The sequence below is a fragment of the Agelaius tricolor genome, unplaced genomic scaffold (genome assembly GCF_023055355.1).
Source record: "Agelaius tricolor isolate 1412-34295 unplaced genomic scaffold, bAgeTri1.0.p SCAF_3, whole genome shotgun sequence".
In the NCBI taxonomy this organism is placed as follows: domain Eukaryota; kingdom Metazoa; phylum Chordata; class Aves; order Passeriformes; family Icteridae; genus Agelaius; species Agelaius tricolor.
The window spans coordinates 7,891,254-7,905,014 of NW_027269263.1; the positions used below are offsets into that span (position 1 = coordinate 7,891,254).

At 44.8% G+C, this 13,761-nt stretch overlaps 1 protein-coding gene and 1 long non-coding RNA gene across 3 annotated transcripts in view; one reads left to right on the forward strand and one right to left on the reverse strand.

Moving 5' to 3' along the window:
* Positions 1-1,118: 1,118 nt before the first annotated feature.
* Positions 1,119-13,761, reverse strand: part of STAB2 (stabilin 2) — an 83,066-nt gene continuing 70,423 nt past the window's right edge. The window contains exons 56-67 of the mRNA XM_071422345.1: positions 13,475-13,582; positions 12,648-12,841; positions 11,108-11,249; positions 7,871-8,004; positions 7,004-7,169; positions 6,665-6,771; positions 5,570-5,689; positions 4,644-4,802; positions 3,713-3,820; positions 2,906-3,034; positions 1,754-1,873; positions 1,119-1,169 (exon numbers count right to left, since the gene is read on the reverse strand). Of these exons, the coding sequence (XP_071278446.1) occupies positions 1,119-1,169; positions 1,754-1,873; positions 2,906-3,034; positions 3,713-3,820; positions 4,644-4,802; positions 5,570-5,689; positions 6,665-6,771; positions 7,004-7,169; positions 7,871-8,004; positions 11,108-11,249; positions 12,648-12,841; positions 13,475-13,582 (1,538 nt within the window). The remainder of the gene's footprint in view (positions 1,170-1,753; positions 1,874-2,905; positions 3,035-3,712; positions 3,821-4,643; positions 4,803-5,569; positions 5,690-6,664; positions 6,772-7,003; positions 7,170-7,870; positions 8,005-11,107; positions 11,250-12,647; positions 12,842-13,474; positions 13,583-13,761) is intronic.
* Positions 1,384-13,761, forward strand: part of LOC139587788 (uncharacterized) — a 234,361-nt gene continuing 221,983 nt past the window's right edge. For both annotated transcript variants that reach the window (XR_011678491.1, XR_011678490.1), the window contains exon 1: positions 1,384-1,586. This is a non-coding gene — a long non-coding RNA (uncharacterized lncRNA). The remainder of the gene's footprint in view (positions 1,587-13,761) is intronic.

A 13,761-nucleotide genomic window follows, 5' to 3' on the forward strand; every position in this document is an offset into this window, starting at 1 on the left:
TTTCTTGGTGTTTTGTGGTTTTTTTCATGTTCTCATAAAGATAGTTAACATTTTGATGGAAGAAGGTGACACTGACTCAAACTCAAGTTTGATCCACCTCTAATGGTGTGTGGTGACAGTGGCAGCTGTTGCTGCTGTGCTTGGTAAAAACACAGTGTGTGAAGAACCTTCAGGCCTGAAGAACTGAATGTAGACATTACATGGCAAGGGGATGTTCATCCTCACAGTCCACTTGGCACAAAAATGGTTCATTTGGACATATCCACTGTCATCCAGTGTCATTTGAAGTCCAGTTTAATTCAGCTGTCTTTGAAGATGGCCATTAGATGCAGCTTTTGACCACAGCTTCAATTTTACCACAGGTGAGACAACCCAATTTAAAGTTGGGGGGAGACAGGAAAGCCAGAAACTCAAATGCTGGTTTCTTGAATTTATTTTTCTGTTCCAGCTAGACATCACCTGCATTTCTTACTAAAGCTGCCTCAATTACTGCTTCCCTTTGGACAGTGAGGTGAGATGTAAAGCAAACACCAAGCCAAGGTTGAGGAAAGACAGAGAAGCTGGAGGAGGCAAGGGGGACAGTCAAGGATGGCTGTGTTTCCTGCTGATGACTATCTAACAGGAAAGTATACCAGCCAAAAAATCCCCTCCATTTAAAAATAGAAGTTTACCACATGTTCTGTTTCACACTTGCCTGTTCTAATTGTAACTGAGCCAAAATGAAAGCACAGGCCTGCAGTACTAGAAAATCTAGGATATTTGCCAAGTTAGCAGCCCTGTGTGCTTGTAACCATTTTAAAGTGTAAAGAAAAAGAAAAGCAGTTAAAAGGCAGGTGAGTGAAAATCAGCTTCTTTTTCCAGAGAAGTGTCTGCTTCTGGGTAGGTTACTTGAGACTCAATTTTGCTTTTGGCATTCATAGTTGGCACTGCTCAGATCCAGCCAACGCTTCTGAAGTTGGTATTTCTGTGAGCTATATAGAAGGCATCTTAAAGCTGTGCTCTTTTGGTTTTTAATTTGTAACAAGATTTTATTCCCTGTAATGTAGGTGCTCTTTTTTTTTTCACAGTCAGCGTAAATAAAAATGTGTTTATTAGATGACTAATGCCAAATTCAGTTTTTAATTCTGATCATAAGGACCGCTCATCACAAGCTGTTGGTCATCTGAATCCTATAAAGTAGAATAAAAAGAAAATCAGACTGCATTAAGAAACAAAAGTAACATTTTGGCAAATTTGTCTGTACAGATGGCAGAGTTGGCACCTGACATTTCTTTACCAAACAAGTCCTTTTACTGAATGCAAAATGGTGCATTTTGATTTTAGACTCTGCACGTTCATGAAGCTGCAATCCTTCCTTCCCTGAATTCCCAGCCCCCTCCCTGCTGGGTTTCAGATTCTTTGGAGTGCTAGCGTAGCTCTTAGCCGCATTTGTAGCGAGCAGCCATGAAGACAAAATTAGAAGGCTTTTTAAGTTTTTATGGATGTGTCACTGTCATCCAGTGTCATTTGAAGTCGAGTTTAATTCAACTGTCTTTGAAGATGGCCTTGAGATGCAGCTTTTGACCACAGCTTCAATTTTACCACAGGTGAGGCAACCCAATTTCAACGGGGGGAGACAGGAAAGCCAGAAATTCAAATGCTGGTTTCTTGAATTTATTTTTCTGTTCCATCAGGACATTTTTCTTTTATAAAGTCATTCCCTCTTACCATTATATTAGTAGTGTCTCAATCTCAAATCAAAATGAATACTTACTGAGAAAAGATCATAAGTAGGTTCTGGTGAAGTCAGTGTTGAAGAACTTTCATATGAGGGGTTGGTGATATTTGAAGGCTGTGGCTTCTCCAGTGGCGTTGTGTCAGTGTCATCTTTGGACTACAAAGAAGCACACAAACTTGCTTAAATGTCATCCTCTTCTCCCAGTGCATTAAGTGGGGCACTTGAGCCTCTCTACCAGCTGGTGCACTGTTGTGATTCAACTGGCTTTATTGTCTAAATCTGTCTCTGGGCATGAACCAGGGGTTTGGTTGTGTTTTATCTCAGGACACTTAACAGTGGTACCTCTTTTCCTCTCCCTTCTTATTTTTAAGCCTCAACAAAAAATAGGAGGAGGGAGTGTGGCCCTGGGATAAAAAGTAATTGGTTAGTTGAGGGCTCTCTTTGAAACTGTTTAAAAATTTCCTCTGGCTCTTGGCTACTGGGTTTTGTTTCTACAAGATGATTCACATTACCTGCAGGACTAGAACAGGAAGGGACTTCTGTTCACTTCTAGGTAGAATTTCTTTTGGGCATGTTCTTGTATGTTTTGTAACATTTTTTTCTCTCATCCCTCATCTCTGTAGCTTAGTTTGTTGCTGACTGGTTTTGCATCTATGTGTTGCTAGCAAAATTAGTTAAGAGAAATCAAGCATGAAACTGCATCGGTATAAAAACCTGCACTTTTAAATCCTACAGGCATTTCAGTTTGTCTGTTGGATCTGGCCTTTTTCCTATGAAATGTTTCAACCTCCAGAACAACAAAATTGATAGTAATGGAGGGAGGAGAACAGGTGCCCTTTCAGTGGTTGTAATTCCTCTCTTCCCTAAGGGTGAGCTTCTTTCTGGGGAAGCAAGGACTTCTGCACTGTTGTGGTGCAGTTAAATCAGCTTTGGGCCAGTCCTTGGTGTTGGAAGTGTCTGTGTGAGGAGACATTTGGGTGGAGGAGTCTGGGGCAAATGTGAACTCATGCCCAAGGCAAGCATGTGAGCTTTCCCCCCTTTCTGTGTCTCAGTCTGAACAGCAGAAGTGTGAAGTGACCAGGAATGTTTCTAGCTTAATCAAATGTATGGGAAAATCTGAAAGTTATGAATTTGAGAAGTGCAGTTGTCCCTCCCCTCCCCAGCTTTGTGTTCCCACCTGCCACCTACCTTGAAGTGCTGGAAGCTGATGTTTTTCTTCCTGAACCTGAGGTAAGAATATCCAATCAGAGCCACAACTCCAGTAACTAGACAGATGCCAAAGAATATTCCTGTCCCAGTACTGGCATGGAGAGGAGCCTGGAAAAAGGGAAGAGGGTGAGTGAGCTTTGGGTGGGCACTGGTCAGCTATACAGCACCCAAGCACATGCAGTGTCCCTTTGAGATATGCTCTGGTCCTTGTGCTTAGGCTGTTCTTGTGCTTGGGTTTCCTGGTAGGTGTTCCCTAGAGACATTTGAATGTGGCCTTTTGATAGAATCACAGAAAAGTTTATGTGGAAATAGATGATGGAATCCAACTGTTCCCCCCAGCACTGCCAAGCCCATCACTAAACCTTGTGGACCAAGGAGACAGCTGGGTATCTGGGAGAATTTTCAGGAATTCATGCAGGCAAAAGATACCTATTTTTAAAACATTGTTTTGGATAGGAATGAATGCCAAGGCAAGAGTAAACAATGTGCCTTAAAGTGGAAGAACTAAAATGGAGCTTTTAAGAATCTCCGTTATGTACATGAGGTCCATTATTTTACATACAGAAAACAAATTTGTAACTGTGGGAAGAAATTGTTCAGACAATTTTTTGGTATCACCGGTACCTTGTTTTCAACTTCTAATTCTCTTTGAAAGTAATCTTTTAAGCTGAAAGCTGTATATATGCCAGGGAAACTAGGAATATACGAATGTCAGCAGTTAGTTTTAGGTAAAATAAGACTGTTACCTCTCCCCACCCCAGAAAACCTGAATCACCATGCACTTACAGGTTCTGATGGAGCCTTTAAAGGCTCTGAAATGATGTGGATTATCCCATTGGAAGCAATTATATCCCACTCAACAATAGCACTTCTGTCCACATACCGGATCTTGCTCTGCCAGGAAAAGAAGCAATGAGAGCTGAGCTTTGACCCTTCTCTCTCTGGTACTGAAATTGATATTAAGATGGTTTCTCCACCTCAGTTGCTGAGTGGTCAGTTCACCAGAGAGAAACAACATGTGGAAAAAAGCCAGGGAAAGTTACACTGCTGCCTCCCTGGACATTAGCCCTGGCTGGTCATGGTTCTCCTGTGCATGCAGTAGCCATCATCATTACCTGCATGTTGCCTTCATGTTGCTCTGTCCTTTTTTTTTTTTCTTCCTTTCTAACTGAAGGTTTTTGTGATCTTTGTGAAGTTACAAAGCTCTGCCTAGAAGTGGAGTGATTCCTGAGTGCCAGGCAACCACTTTCACTGCAGAGGATGCCGCTCGAGTTTGCTTGCTGTTAGCAAGGCTTTGTTGGCATCTCCTGCCTCTCCCAGAAAGTTACCAAGAAACTTTACAAATGCCAACATCTTTTTTTAATGATAAGCTGCTGCTTTCATCTCTTTACCTATCACGCAGCCATCTCCCATAATCCTACCAAGCTGAGAGGAGAGCAAAATGAAGCCCATATCCCTATTTTCCCATTCCTGAAAGCCACTTCAACAGCTTCCTTTGAGTTTTTCCAGGTAAGAGATGTCCATTTGCAAGCTGGTAAATTTCCAGTTTGCCAGCTTCTCTCCTGCAGTCTCTGGACAGCAAAGAGCCTTCTGAATTCAGTTTCTCATTGCTGCCCACTCTAACCTCATCAAAATGCTCTCCAGATCAGTGTGTCACCTGATTACAGGGTATAAGAGGAGGAAATGCACAAAGATGGGAAATTTATTACAGAGGTACCTGGTCAGCCATGGGGACTTGATATTCCTGGCCCCCCGTGCTTGTAATGAGGAGTTTTTTCCCCAGACGAGTGAGAAGGGTTGTTCCATTGGTCAAGTCCTCATAAAACATGATATTGGCATTAGATAAATGATACTCAATGTCTCTCCCAGAAAGGGTCTGCAAATGAGGGCAAAATACAAGGAGTGTTAATGGATCTCATTAATCCTTTGGATTTACTAGTAACCTGTGTGCCTGTGACCTTTTTCCCCTCTGCAATTAATGCTGCAGCAAGTGCAGCAGCATTAGAGGTTATTGGAAAATCTGCATGGGAACAGTGGGACATTCTGTCCCTGCTGGCCTCTGGTGGCAGGACCTTAATTCCAGCAGGACAAAGGATTTTACTCTCTGTAGGATGACCTGAAGTGATGAGACTCAGAGATACTCCAAACAGCTTGAAGATGTGAACCAATGAGTAAACCCTTATTAATTGTTTGAAACAGTGTGTGATTGAAGGAAGGAAAGAAAGAATAAAAAGAGGAAAGCATAGAAATGAAGTCAGGAATGGATGCCTTTAACATATTTGTCAGAAATACCAAAGCTCTATGCTTCTTTCTTCACATAACTGTGCTCCATGCTAATGAGCCAGAACAGACTTCATCTCAGGCAGACTCCTTTGTACCAGGGTAAATAAAATCCCTGGTGGAAAAGTCTCTGTAGTGACTTGAACACTCAATAACCTGATACCCCTAACCATGGAAGGGAAATGGAAACAATGAATTCATGCCTTTTGTGAGCACAGTTTAAATTCTTTAGGGTTAAGCAGAAGTCACATCATACTAAGATTATTTTTCTAAGCTTAAATTTCAATGGGATGCAGAAACCCATAATAGCTGTTTAAGAAGTGTTATTAGAACAAGGAAGGAAAAAAGGAGAAAAACCCTGACCTCATTTTCCTTTAACCCGCTGTTGTTGGGAGCAAAGAGGGTGGCCTGCACTGACAGGTCTGTGAGGTGCTGCAGGAACTCTCTTCCCTTCCTGGAGGTGTTGGAGTAAGCCATGATGTCCTAAGCAGAAAGAAAATCCAGCTTTACTAGAGAGCAATCATGCACTCCTGTGTGGAGAGCAGAAAAGATGACACTGTACAAATGACAACAAAGGAACTCTGTTATTAGCCATGAAGCAGCTCTGGAGTGACATTCCAAAGGAAGTTTGTGGAGTGACATTCCAAAACCCAGCTCCAGCTGCTAATTTAATGAGTATATATTAAACTGATTTGCAGATGTTGGGCCTCTGTTATCTTTGAGGCTGCTGATACATACAGTGCCTTTCTGAACAGTGACAATAAAAGAACTCTTAACATTTTGTCTTTTCCCAGCAGCAATGCAATGAAATTCCAAAGCACAGTGCCTCTTGTGATGCTTAAAAGGCTGTGCAGAGAGTCTCCTTTAAGCTAAAGCTGCACCAGGCTTTTAATTCCAGGCTTTGAATTGTAGAACCCAGAAACCTCTTTGGAGCAAGTAATTAAAAAAGTAGTAACTAAGTTCTGGTTTGGATTTAGACCAGATAGGTGCAAATTTAGACCACTCTGCCTTGATGGGTATGGGATTCACATTCTCTGAACCCGAGAGAAGCAGAGAAGAGAATGATCAAAACAATTCTTATCTCATTTGCTGCTCCTGTTGTTTTGTGAACAAGTGGAATGTGTTGGAAGATTATTTACCTGAAGGAATTTGGTAATTGGATTCTGGTGTGAGTATTTTGTTTTCTTGACCAATCTCTGCAAGCTGTGCTCTGATGGTCGGTCAGGAGACAGTCACAAGATTTTGTTCAGTTGAGTTCTTGTTCAGTTTCAATTTAGATGTAGTGTAATATAGTACAGAATAATATAGTATAATAGCCTTCTGAATCAATGGAGTCAGAGGCATCATTCTTCCCAGACAATGGGGTTGCCTGATTTACCATAGGTGGGCTAGCAAAGCAAACCCTGTGTACAACGCTCGGCCTGCTTCGCTCACTCCCACCCCAGCCTTTGTTCCTACCGAGAGGAAGTTGGTCAGCGTTGGGAAGGACATCAGCACTTGCAGCAAGTTCCCACTACAGGAGATGCCATCCCCCACGTAGCCTGGCTTGCAGGTGCAGTTCACCTCTGAAAGGAACAAACAGAGAGAGCTGTATGGGCAAACATCCTTTCCAAGAAAGCTTTAGGCTGCCCTGTGCCTGAAAAACTACTTGTAAGCAGCAGGTCAGGTTTTCTTAAAGTTAAAAAATAGGCAGAGTCTCTTGCAGTGTTATCTACCAGCCTGTGGCTGATGGAAGGAACCAAAATCTGGGCTGCTGTTCTCATTTTTACAGAGGGATGAGGCAAAGGCCCCTCTTACCTTTCTCCCTGTAGCAGAAAACATCCCAGGTTTCGCTCAGGTTGACTCTTCTCCCGTAGTCCACGATGCCGACGTATCCGGAGCCGCAGTTGGGGGAGGAGAAGGCGGTGGGGTAGCCCACCCTCTCACCATCCAGCCAGCCAGCAGAGCACAGGTGGTACCTTGCCTGCACAGCCAGAAGGGAAAACTCAGGGGAAAAGCCAGGTGGTGGGGCTGGGGAACTGCACATGGAATGAACAGAGCCCCCGGGACACTCAGGCAGCACCTGCCCTGCCAGCACTGGTCCAGTCTCAGGTTTTGCTAAAGGTGCCTCTAAACAGTGAGTGTCTTCCTTCCTTGCAGAGTTGGAAGGAGCCAGAAAGAGACAGTCAGTCTGACTCACTCTTCTAAAACAAGTTTTGCAAACCCAAGTTGGGATGCTCATCACACTGACATCATCCATGTGTTGTCTATAATGTGCTCAAGGGAGGCAATATGGAAATGAGTCTGTTAACAGCATTTGAGAAAAAGATTGCTGGAGACTTACTTTAAAGAAATAAATTAAGCATAACTCTGAAGTGCACGTTTCTTTAAGAAGTGTTAATAATTAAAATCCCCTTGAAAATACTCTGAAAGTCTGACTGCCTCTCACCCCAGCATCTCTAGAAACAAGAACTTGGCAAATTATTTTAGTGCTGTGCGAGCATGCGTGAAACCAATAAAAAATCTGAAAATTGCTCCCAACCAAACATACGCTGGGGCATGGGAGAAGGAAAGGAGGGAAAATGATGCTCATTAGCAAAGAGCAGCCCCCTTGCTCCTCCCTCTCCATTTACTCTGTGTCTAGGTGCTATTTGGGGATATCCTCCCTGGGAGAGGCCTCCTCACCTTCTGTGCATACAGCAGCTGCTCGTAGGTAGCCATGGTGGCTGACTCATTGGCACAGGCCTCCCTGGCCTGCTCGTAGGTCATTCTGTACTGCCCCACGGGGGACCTCAGGTGGAACACCCCCACCGTGGTGTCTGCAAAGAGAGACAAGGACCAGCTCCTCCTGAAGGGCCTTCCATGGTGCACAGCCAGCTGTGCCAGACAAACACACGTGGATTTTGTGAATTGTCATCAGAGCAGATTGATTCCTCAGGGGTAGCGCTCCTACCTGGACTGCCCTCACACAGGGCTTCATGATAAATTCATGTTCACATGTAATTGTTATTGAAATTAACTTTTATAACCATTTATTGCTGGCTAGGGGCTATGTACAAATTATGGACAGGATGGGACTGCTAGGAACTCGTTTTGAGCTGTTTTATTTTTTAGCATCAGTCTCATTACATGGTTATGACAATGGGAAGATGCCAGCAGCTCACATCTCAGGCAGCACACTAAGAATGTAATGTTACAATATACTTTAAAAGTTTTTTGACCAATCACACAAAGCAAAAACATACTGACAGTAGTTCTATCCAACCACTATAAGCACATGTACCTTTGGTTAAAACAATGCCGGGTTCTTTCGAATACAATACCTGCTTGTAAGCCTTAAAACACAATGCACAGAGCTCCATTATTAAAGTTCCTAATATCTTGCTAAATATACTTTTCTGCAGCTTAGGGAATTATTCTAGACAAGCATTAATACACAGACCATTGTTCTATTTGTCCTTACTTTTCTACTTCTCACATAAGTTTTCTGCTGAACAATATCATGGCTACTGCTTAGCTCTAATCACAGCTCTACTGTCTGTGAGGCCTGCCTTTTGCAGCTTTCCCCAAACCCTCTGATTTTAAGGATTCCCACAATGTTCCAGCTGTAATCTCATTGTTTCATGGGGACATTAAGTAGAGGCCTGAGTGAGCTTACAGCTCCTGGTCCCTGGCCTCAGGGCACAGGGCTGCTGGTGTGCAGGGGGCGTCCTCCTTGTCACAGACATATTTTCTGAAAAATACCTTTGCTGGGATTTTTCTCCTGAGAAACTGAGAGGCCTCAGAAACGAAATGTAAACAATAATTATCTGCTGCTGTGGAATGTGGCAGGTGCATCTTTGATTGGGGTTGTTTTTACATGATGACCATTCACAGGTCCAGCTGTGTCAGGACTCTGGTCAGTCACATAAAATAATAAATCAGCCTTCTGAAGCATGGAGTCAAGATTCTCATCTATTGGAATATCATCCCAATATCACCGGGTGGAACATGCCTGGGCTCTTCTGGCCCTTGCTGCTTGACCAGAAATGGCAACTGTGGTGTTTTCACCTCAGAAACACCCCTGGCTGTATGCTGCAGCTGGCACTTGGAACAACTCCAGGCAAGCAAGAATTCAGTTTTTACCTCTAATGGAAAGGCTTTAGGCGAGGTGAAGAGGAAAAAGAGACGGATTCTGCCGGAGGGTTAATCCAGAGTTTTATTCCATGGTCACAGATCTCCGAATCTTGGTAACAGCTCCAACAGAATCCCGACTCCATGGTCCTGTGTCTTTTTAAGCCCGGGGGAAGGGGAGGGGGTAGGTGTGCCACCAACCAGGTGGAAAGGGGGGCAGTCTCAGGGGACAATGACACCTGGATTGGCCAATGACCCCAGGGCTGAGAAGCATCTTTTGAACTGCACCAACCAGACAAGGCCCTTGCTGGAATGTCAAGATTGACAGACAGCACTTAGCAAGGGGGAGAGGAAGGGAGAGGCTGGCACACTGTGGTGGTTTGACAGGAAATGTGTTTTTTGGGATGCTGTGTTTTTGGCCAATGGATATTCAGACTTTAATATTGGCATTTAACCTGGCCATTGGGACATGGACACGCCTCTGAGAACACAGGGTTAAAAGCAGAGCTCTCCGCTGGGAGGGCCCTCTTGGGTTTCCGGCCGGAAAGAGTTTGGGTCTCTCCCCCGGCCCAGCTGCTGGCTGGGCAGGGGGAGGGGAAAAGCCATGTGGCCGAGAGAGGTAGGCCTGAGCCCGGGGGTGGAAGGGTGGAAGAGAGAGAGAGAGAGAGAGACACTGGGAGCCATCGGGCAGCCCCCCCTGAGAGACACAGAGAGAGAGAGAGAAAGAGCCGCTGCCTGAGACTGTGACCTTGAAGCTTGATAAACATGGGCCTGTGCCGGCAGCACGGCTGGGAAGGAGAAGAGGGGGGGGTTCAGCCGGCCGCGTGTAGGAGCTTTTAACCCCTTTTTGGAGAATGAGAACTTTACAGAACATTGACCTTTCCTAGAAGATAGAGTGGAAGATGAAAAAGGAAATGGGCCAGTGTGAGAGAGGTCTGGGCGAGTGAGAGATAGTAGAAGAGTAGAGAAGAATCCTAGTGGGAAGAGATGATGGAGTGGCTTTTGCTGGACTCTTTTTGTACAGCCATGGACAGAACCATGTTCCTTGTGATACAGAGACTGCATTCTAGGGGGAGGCAATGGCCTCAGAGCCAAGAGGGTTCAGTGTTGATGCCCCTCGGCCCCAGGGGGTGAAAAAATATGGGGGGGACAGGTGTCCCAAAGGAGAGATTGTGGGGACAGGTGTCCCAAAGGAGAGACTGTGCCTTTTTTGGATCGGGACAGAGCATCCTTAAAAGACAACCCTAGAAGCAGCTCTGGTCCGTGTTCAGTGGTGAGAGCACTGGACATGAAAAGAAAGAAGTCACGACGGCAGATGTACTCCGGGCGGTGCCACAAGTGACACGGAAACACACGAGGCTTCAGCTGTGTTTCCAGGGGAAGCCCATGGCACAAGAAGGACTCCTCTCCTCTTGATGAACTGAGGATTGATTGTTTGAAGGGTGGTGCTGGACCGAGAGTTGGTGATTTGAGAAACAAATGTATTGTGTTGGAAATTTGGTGGGGGGAGGAGGAAATGCATTTGTGAAGTTTTCATTTTCCCTGTGTATGTGTGTTCCTTTTTCTTTGTAGTTGTAGAGTAGTTAATAAAGTTCTGGTTCTTTTTCCCTAAGTAGGAGCCTGCTTTGCTTATTCCTGGTCACATCTCACAGCAGAAACCAGGGAGAAGGTATTTTCATGGGGGCACTGGCATTGTGCCAGTGTCAAACCATGACACACACCTGGGAAACTGGGGTAGCTGAAAAAGGATATTGCTTCACACTGCAACACTCATCATCCCTTCCCACAAACACCCCCTACCCCGCTCACCTTGGAAGTGCAGGTCAGCACAGGCAGCGTCGGGGTGGCACTGCCCGTTGTCCTGCAGGCAGCGGTCCGGGGGCAGCTGCATCACGGAGCAGTTCAGCCCATCCCCAATGAAGCTGCTTTTGCATTCACACCTACGTCTGCCCTGCTCAGGGAGAGAAGGAAAAAGGCCAAGACAAGCATTTAAGTGATGTGACATTGGTGTTTCAGGCAGCATTCTGAACTGGTGGGGTAATTTCACTTGATATAAGCAGGAATGGACAAACAGAAGAGTTGCTACTAACAAGTGAGCCAAATATTTACACATGTACTTGGATGCTTTGCTGAATTAACACCAAAGCATAATTTCATCCACTAAGTTAATAACATGCACTGGAGGGTTACATGACATGTAATTCACAAAAAAACGGATAGCAAACATATCAAAATTATATTTAAATGACTGGGCATGGAAACAAGCATGGAATTCAACAGCCCACCGCTAGTAATAAATGAGAACTATAAACCAAACAGGAATTGGTGACATCCAGGGACTGTGATGGTTGACAGCTGGAATGAATTATCAGCAAGACTTTTCTAGATCAGTCTAGATCAGCAAGGCAGCTCAGGCAAGACACCAAAATGGAATGGAGAAGTGATCCTGCAAGCACCAGGACAAATGCTGGATCAAGTCACCTGCACAGGTTTTCCCTAACCACACTGACTACGTGGATCATGGAATGTTTATAATGTGGCTGCAGAGCTTTTCAAGTCGAGTTCAAGCAGTCAACAAGTGACACTATTCCTCCAGCTGTCCCTTTGTTTGGCTTCCAAAATGTATTTAATTTTAATCCAAGAAATTTGTGTTGCAAATAAGGATAGACAGTTAGCTAAGACTGGGACAGAAAGACTATAAATGCAAAACATCCCAGCTTCTGTGTTACCCAATTCCCCAGAGCAAAGATGTTAAAGTGTTTCTCAGCCTTCAGCTGAGGCATATCACCATGATATTTTCTGGAAAATCCCCTTTGCCCAGGATTTTCTCCTGGGAAGCTGAGAGGCCTCAGAAAAGAATGAAAACAATAATTATCCGATTGCTTGGGAATGTGGTCTGGAGATCATTTACCAACAGGTGAATCTTTGATTGGTTCCATGTAAATTGTTTTTAATTAATGACCAATCACAGCCAGCTGTGTCAGACTCTGAGGAGTCAGTCATGAGCTTTCATTATCATTCTTGTTAAGCCTTCTGATGTATCCTTTCTCTTTCTTTAGTGTAGCTTTAGTATAGCATTCTTTTAGTATAATAAAATATCATAAAATAATAAGTTAGCCTTCTGAGAACATGGAGTCAAATTCTCATCTCTCACCTCATCCTGGGGACCTCACAATACCACAGGCATACCAAACTGATGTGGAAAGTAGGCTGGAGCTAAGTAAAGGTTGTTTTGAAAAACAGATATTTAGAGAGGTACAGGGTGTGATCCAGCCAGAGGAGATTTCTGCTGGCACCAGGGAGAAACTCCTCAGACTTCCCTGCTGGGGACAGAAATAATCCAACTTACAGGTCCTGTGACAATGCAGAGGGCATGCTCGTGGCAGCCTCCGTTGAAGCCATCAGCACAAGGGTTTATTGGAAGGCAGGTAAAGCCATCTCCCTTGTAGCCCTTCTGGCAGCTACAGAAGACTTTCACCCCGTGCTGTGTGCATTCGGCTGCCTTGTGGCACCCACCATTGTTCTGTTTGCAAAGCTCTGCAGCTGCAGGGGAAAAAAAACAAATCAGTAAAGTCTGCTTTTAAAGAGGATGTTCTTCATAAAGACAAACCATCACCAGTCCTTTCACACTAAAAATACTAGAATACTTGTTGGGGGAAAAAAAACTGTTTCCATTTCCTGAGGCATTACTGAATTTCTATTTCAGTAGTCAGAACCTTAGGGCTCTGACAGCCTTGTCAGGATGTTCTTGATTCAGGAGACATGGTACCAACCTTCAGATTTCTGGCCAGGTTCACTTTGGAAGATGTAAGACATCTGTCTGACAAAGAACAAATCTTTCTGTAGCAGTGCTACCAGGGAACTGCCTTGCCTATGGCCATAAAAAAAACCCATAGGATCATTTTTGTTGGAAAAACCCTTTGATATCTTTGTGTCCCACTGTAACTCCTCTGAGGGAAACCCTGCTGTCTTCAAAACCTGACTGAAGTGCACTTGCTGCTCCTGCTTGGCAAAGTCCGGAGAAGTGTGATTTAGAAAAGCCGGAACTCCCTGTATCCTAAACTTGTTTCACCCGCTGCAAAGTGGAAGTTTTTAGGGTGGGCAGTAACTGCATTGCTGTGTGTGTGCAGGAGGGAAGAACCTGCCCCGTGGCCCTGGGCTGGGGTGGGAGCTCACCTGTGCACGTGATCCCGTCCCCGTCATACAGGGGCTTGCACTGGCACGTGTTGTTCTCCGTGCAGACGGCATTGGGCGAGCAGCTCGGGGAGCACGCTGGTGGCAGAGCTGCAGGGAAGGCAGGACAGCTGGAATCAAACAGCTCTGGCAACACAATGCCCTCGTTTCATGCAGGAGGAGAACCCTTAGTACCAGTCTGGCTAACTGGAAAATTTGTAAGGATTTTATTTTTTGACTGCCACAGCCCAAAGCCTCTCCACAGGGGAGGTAGGGACTCATATTGCCTT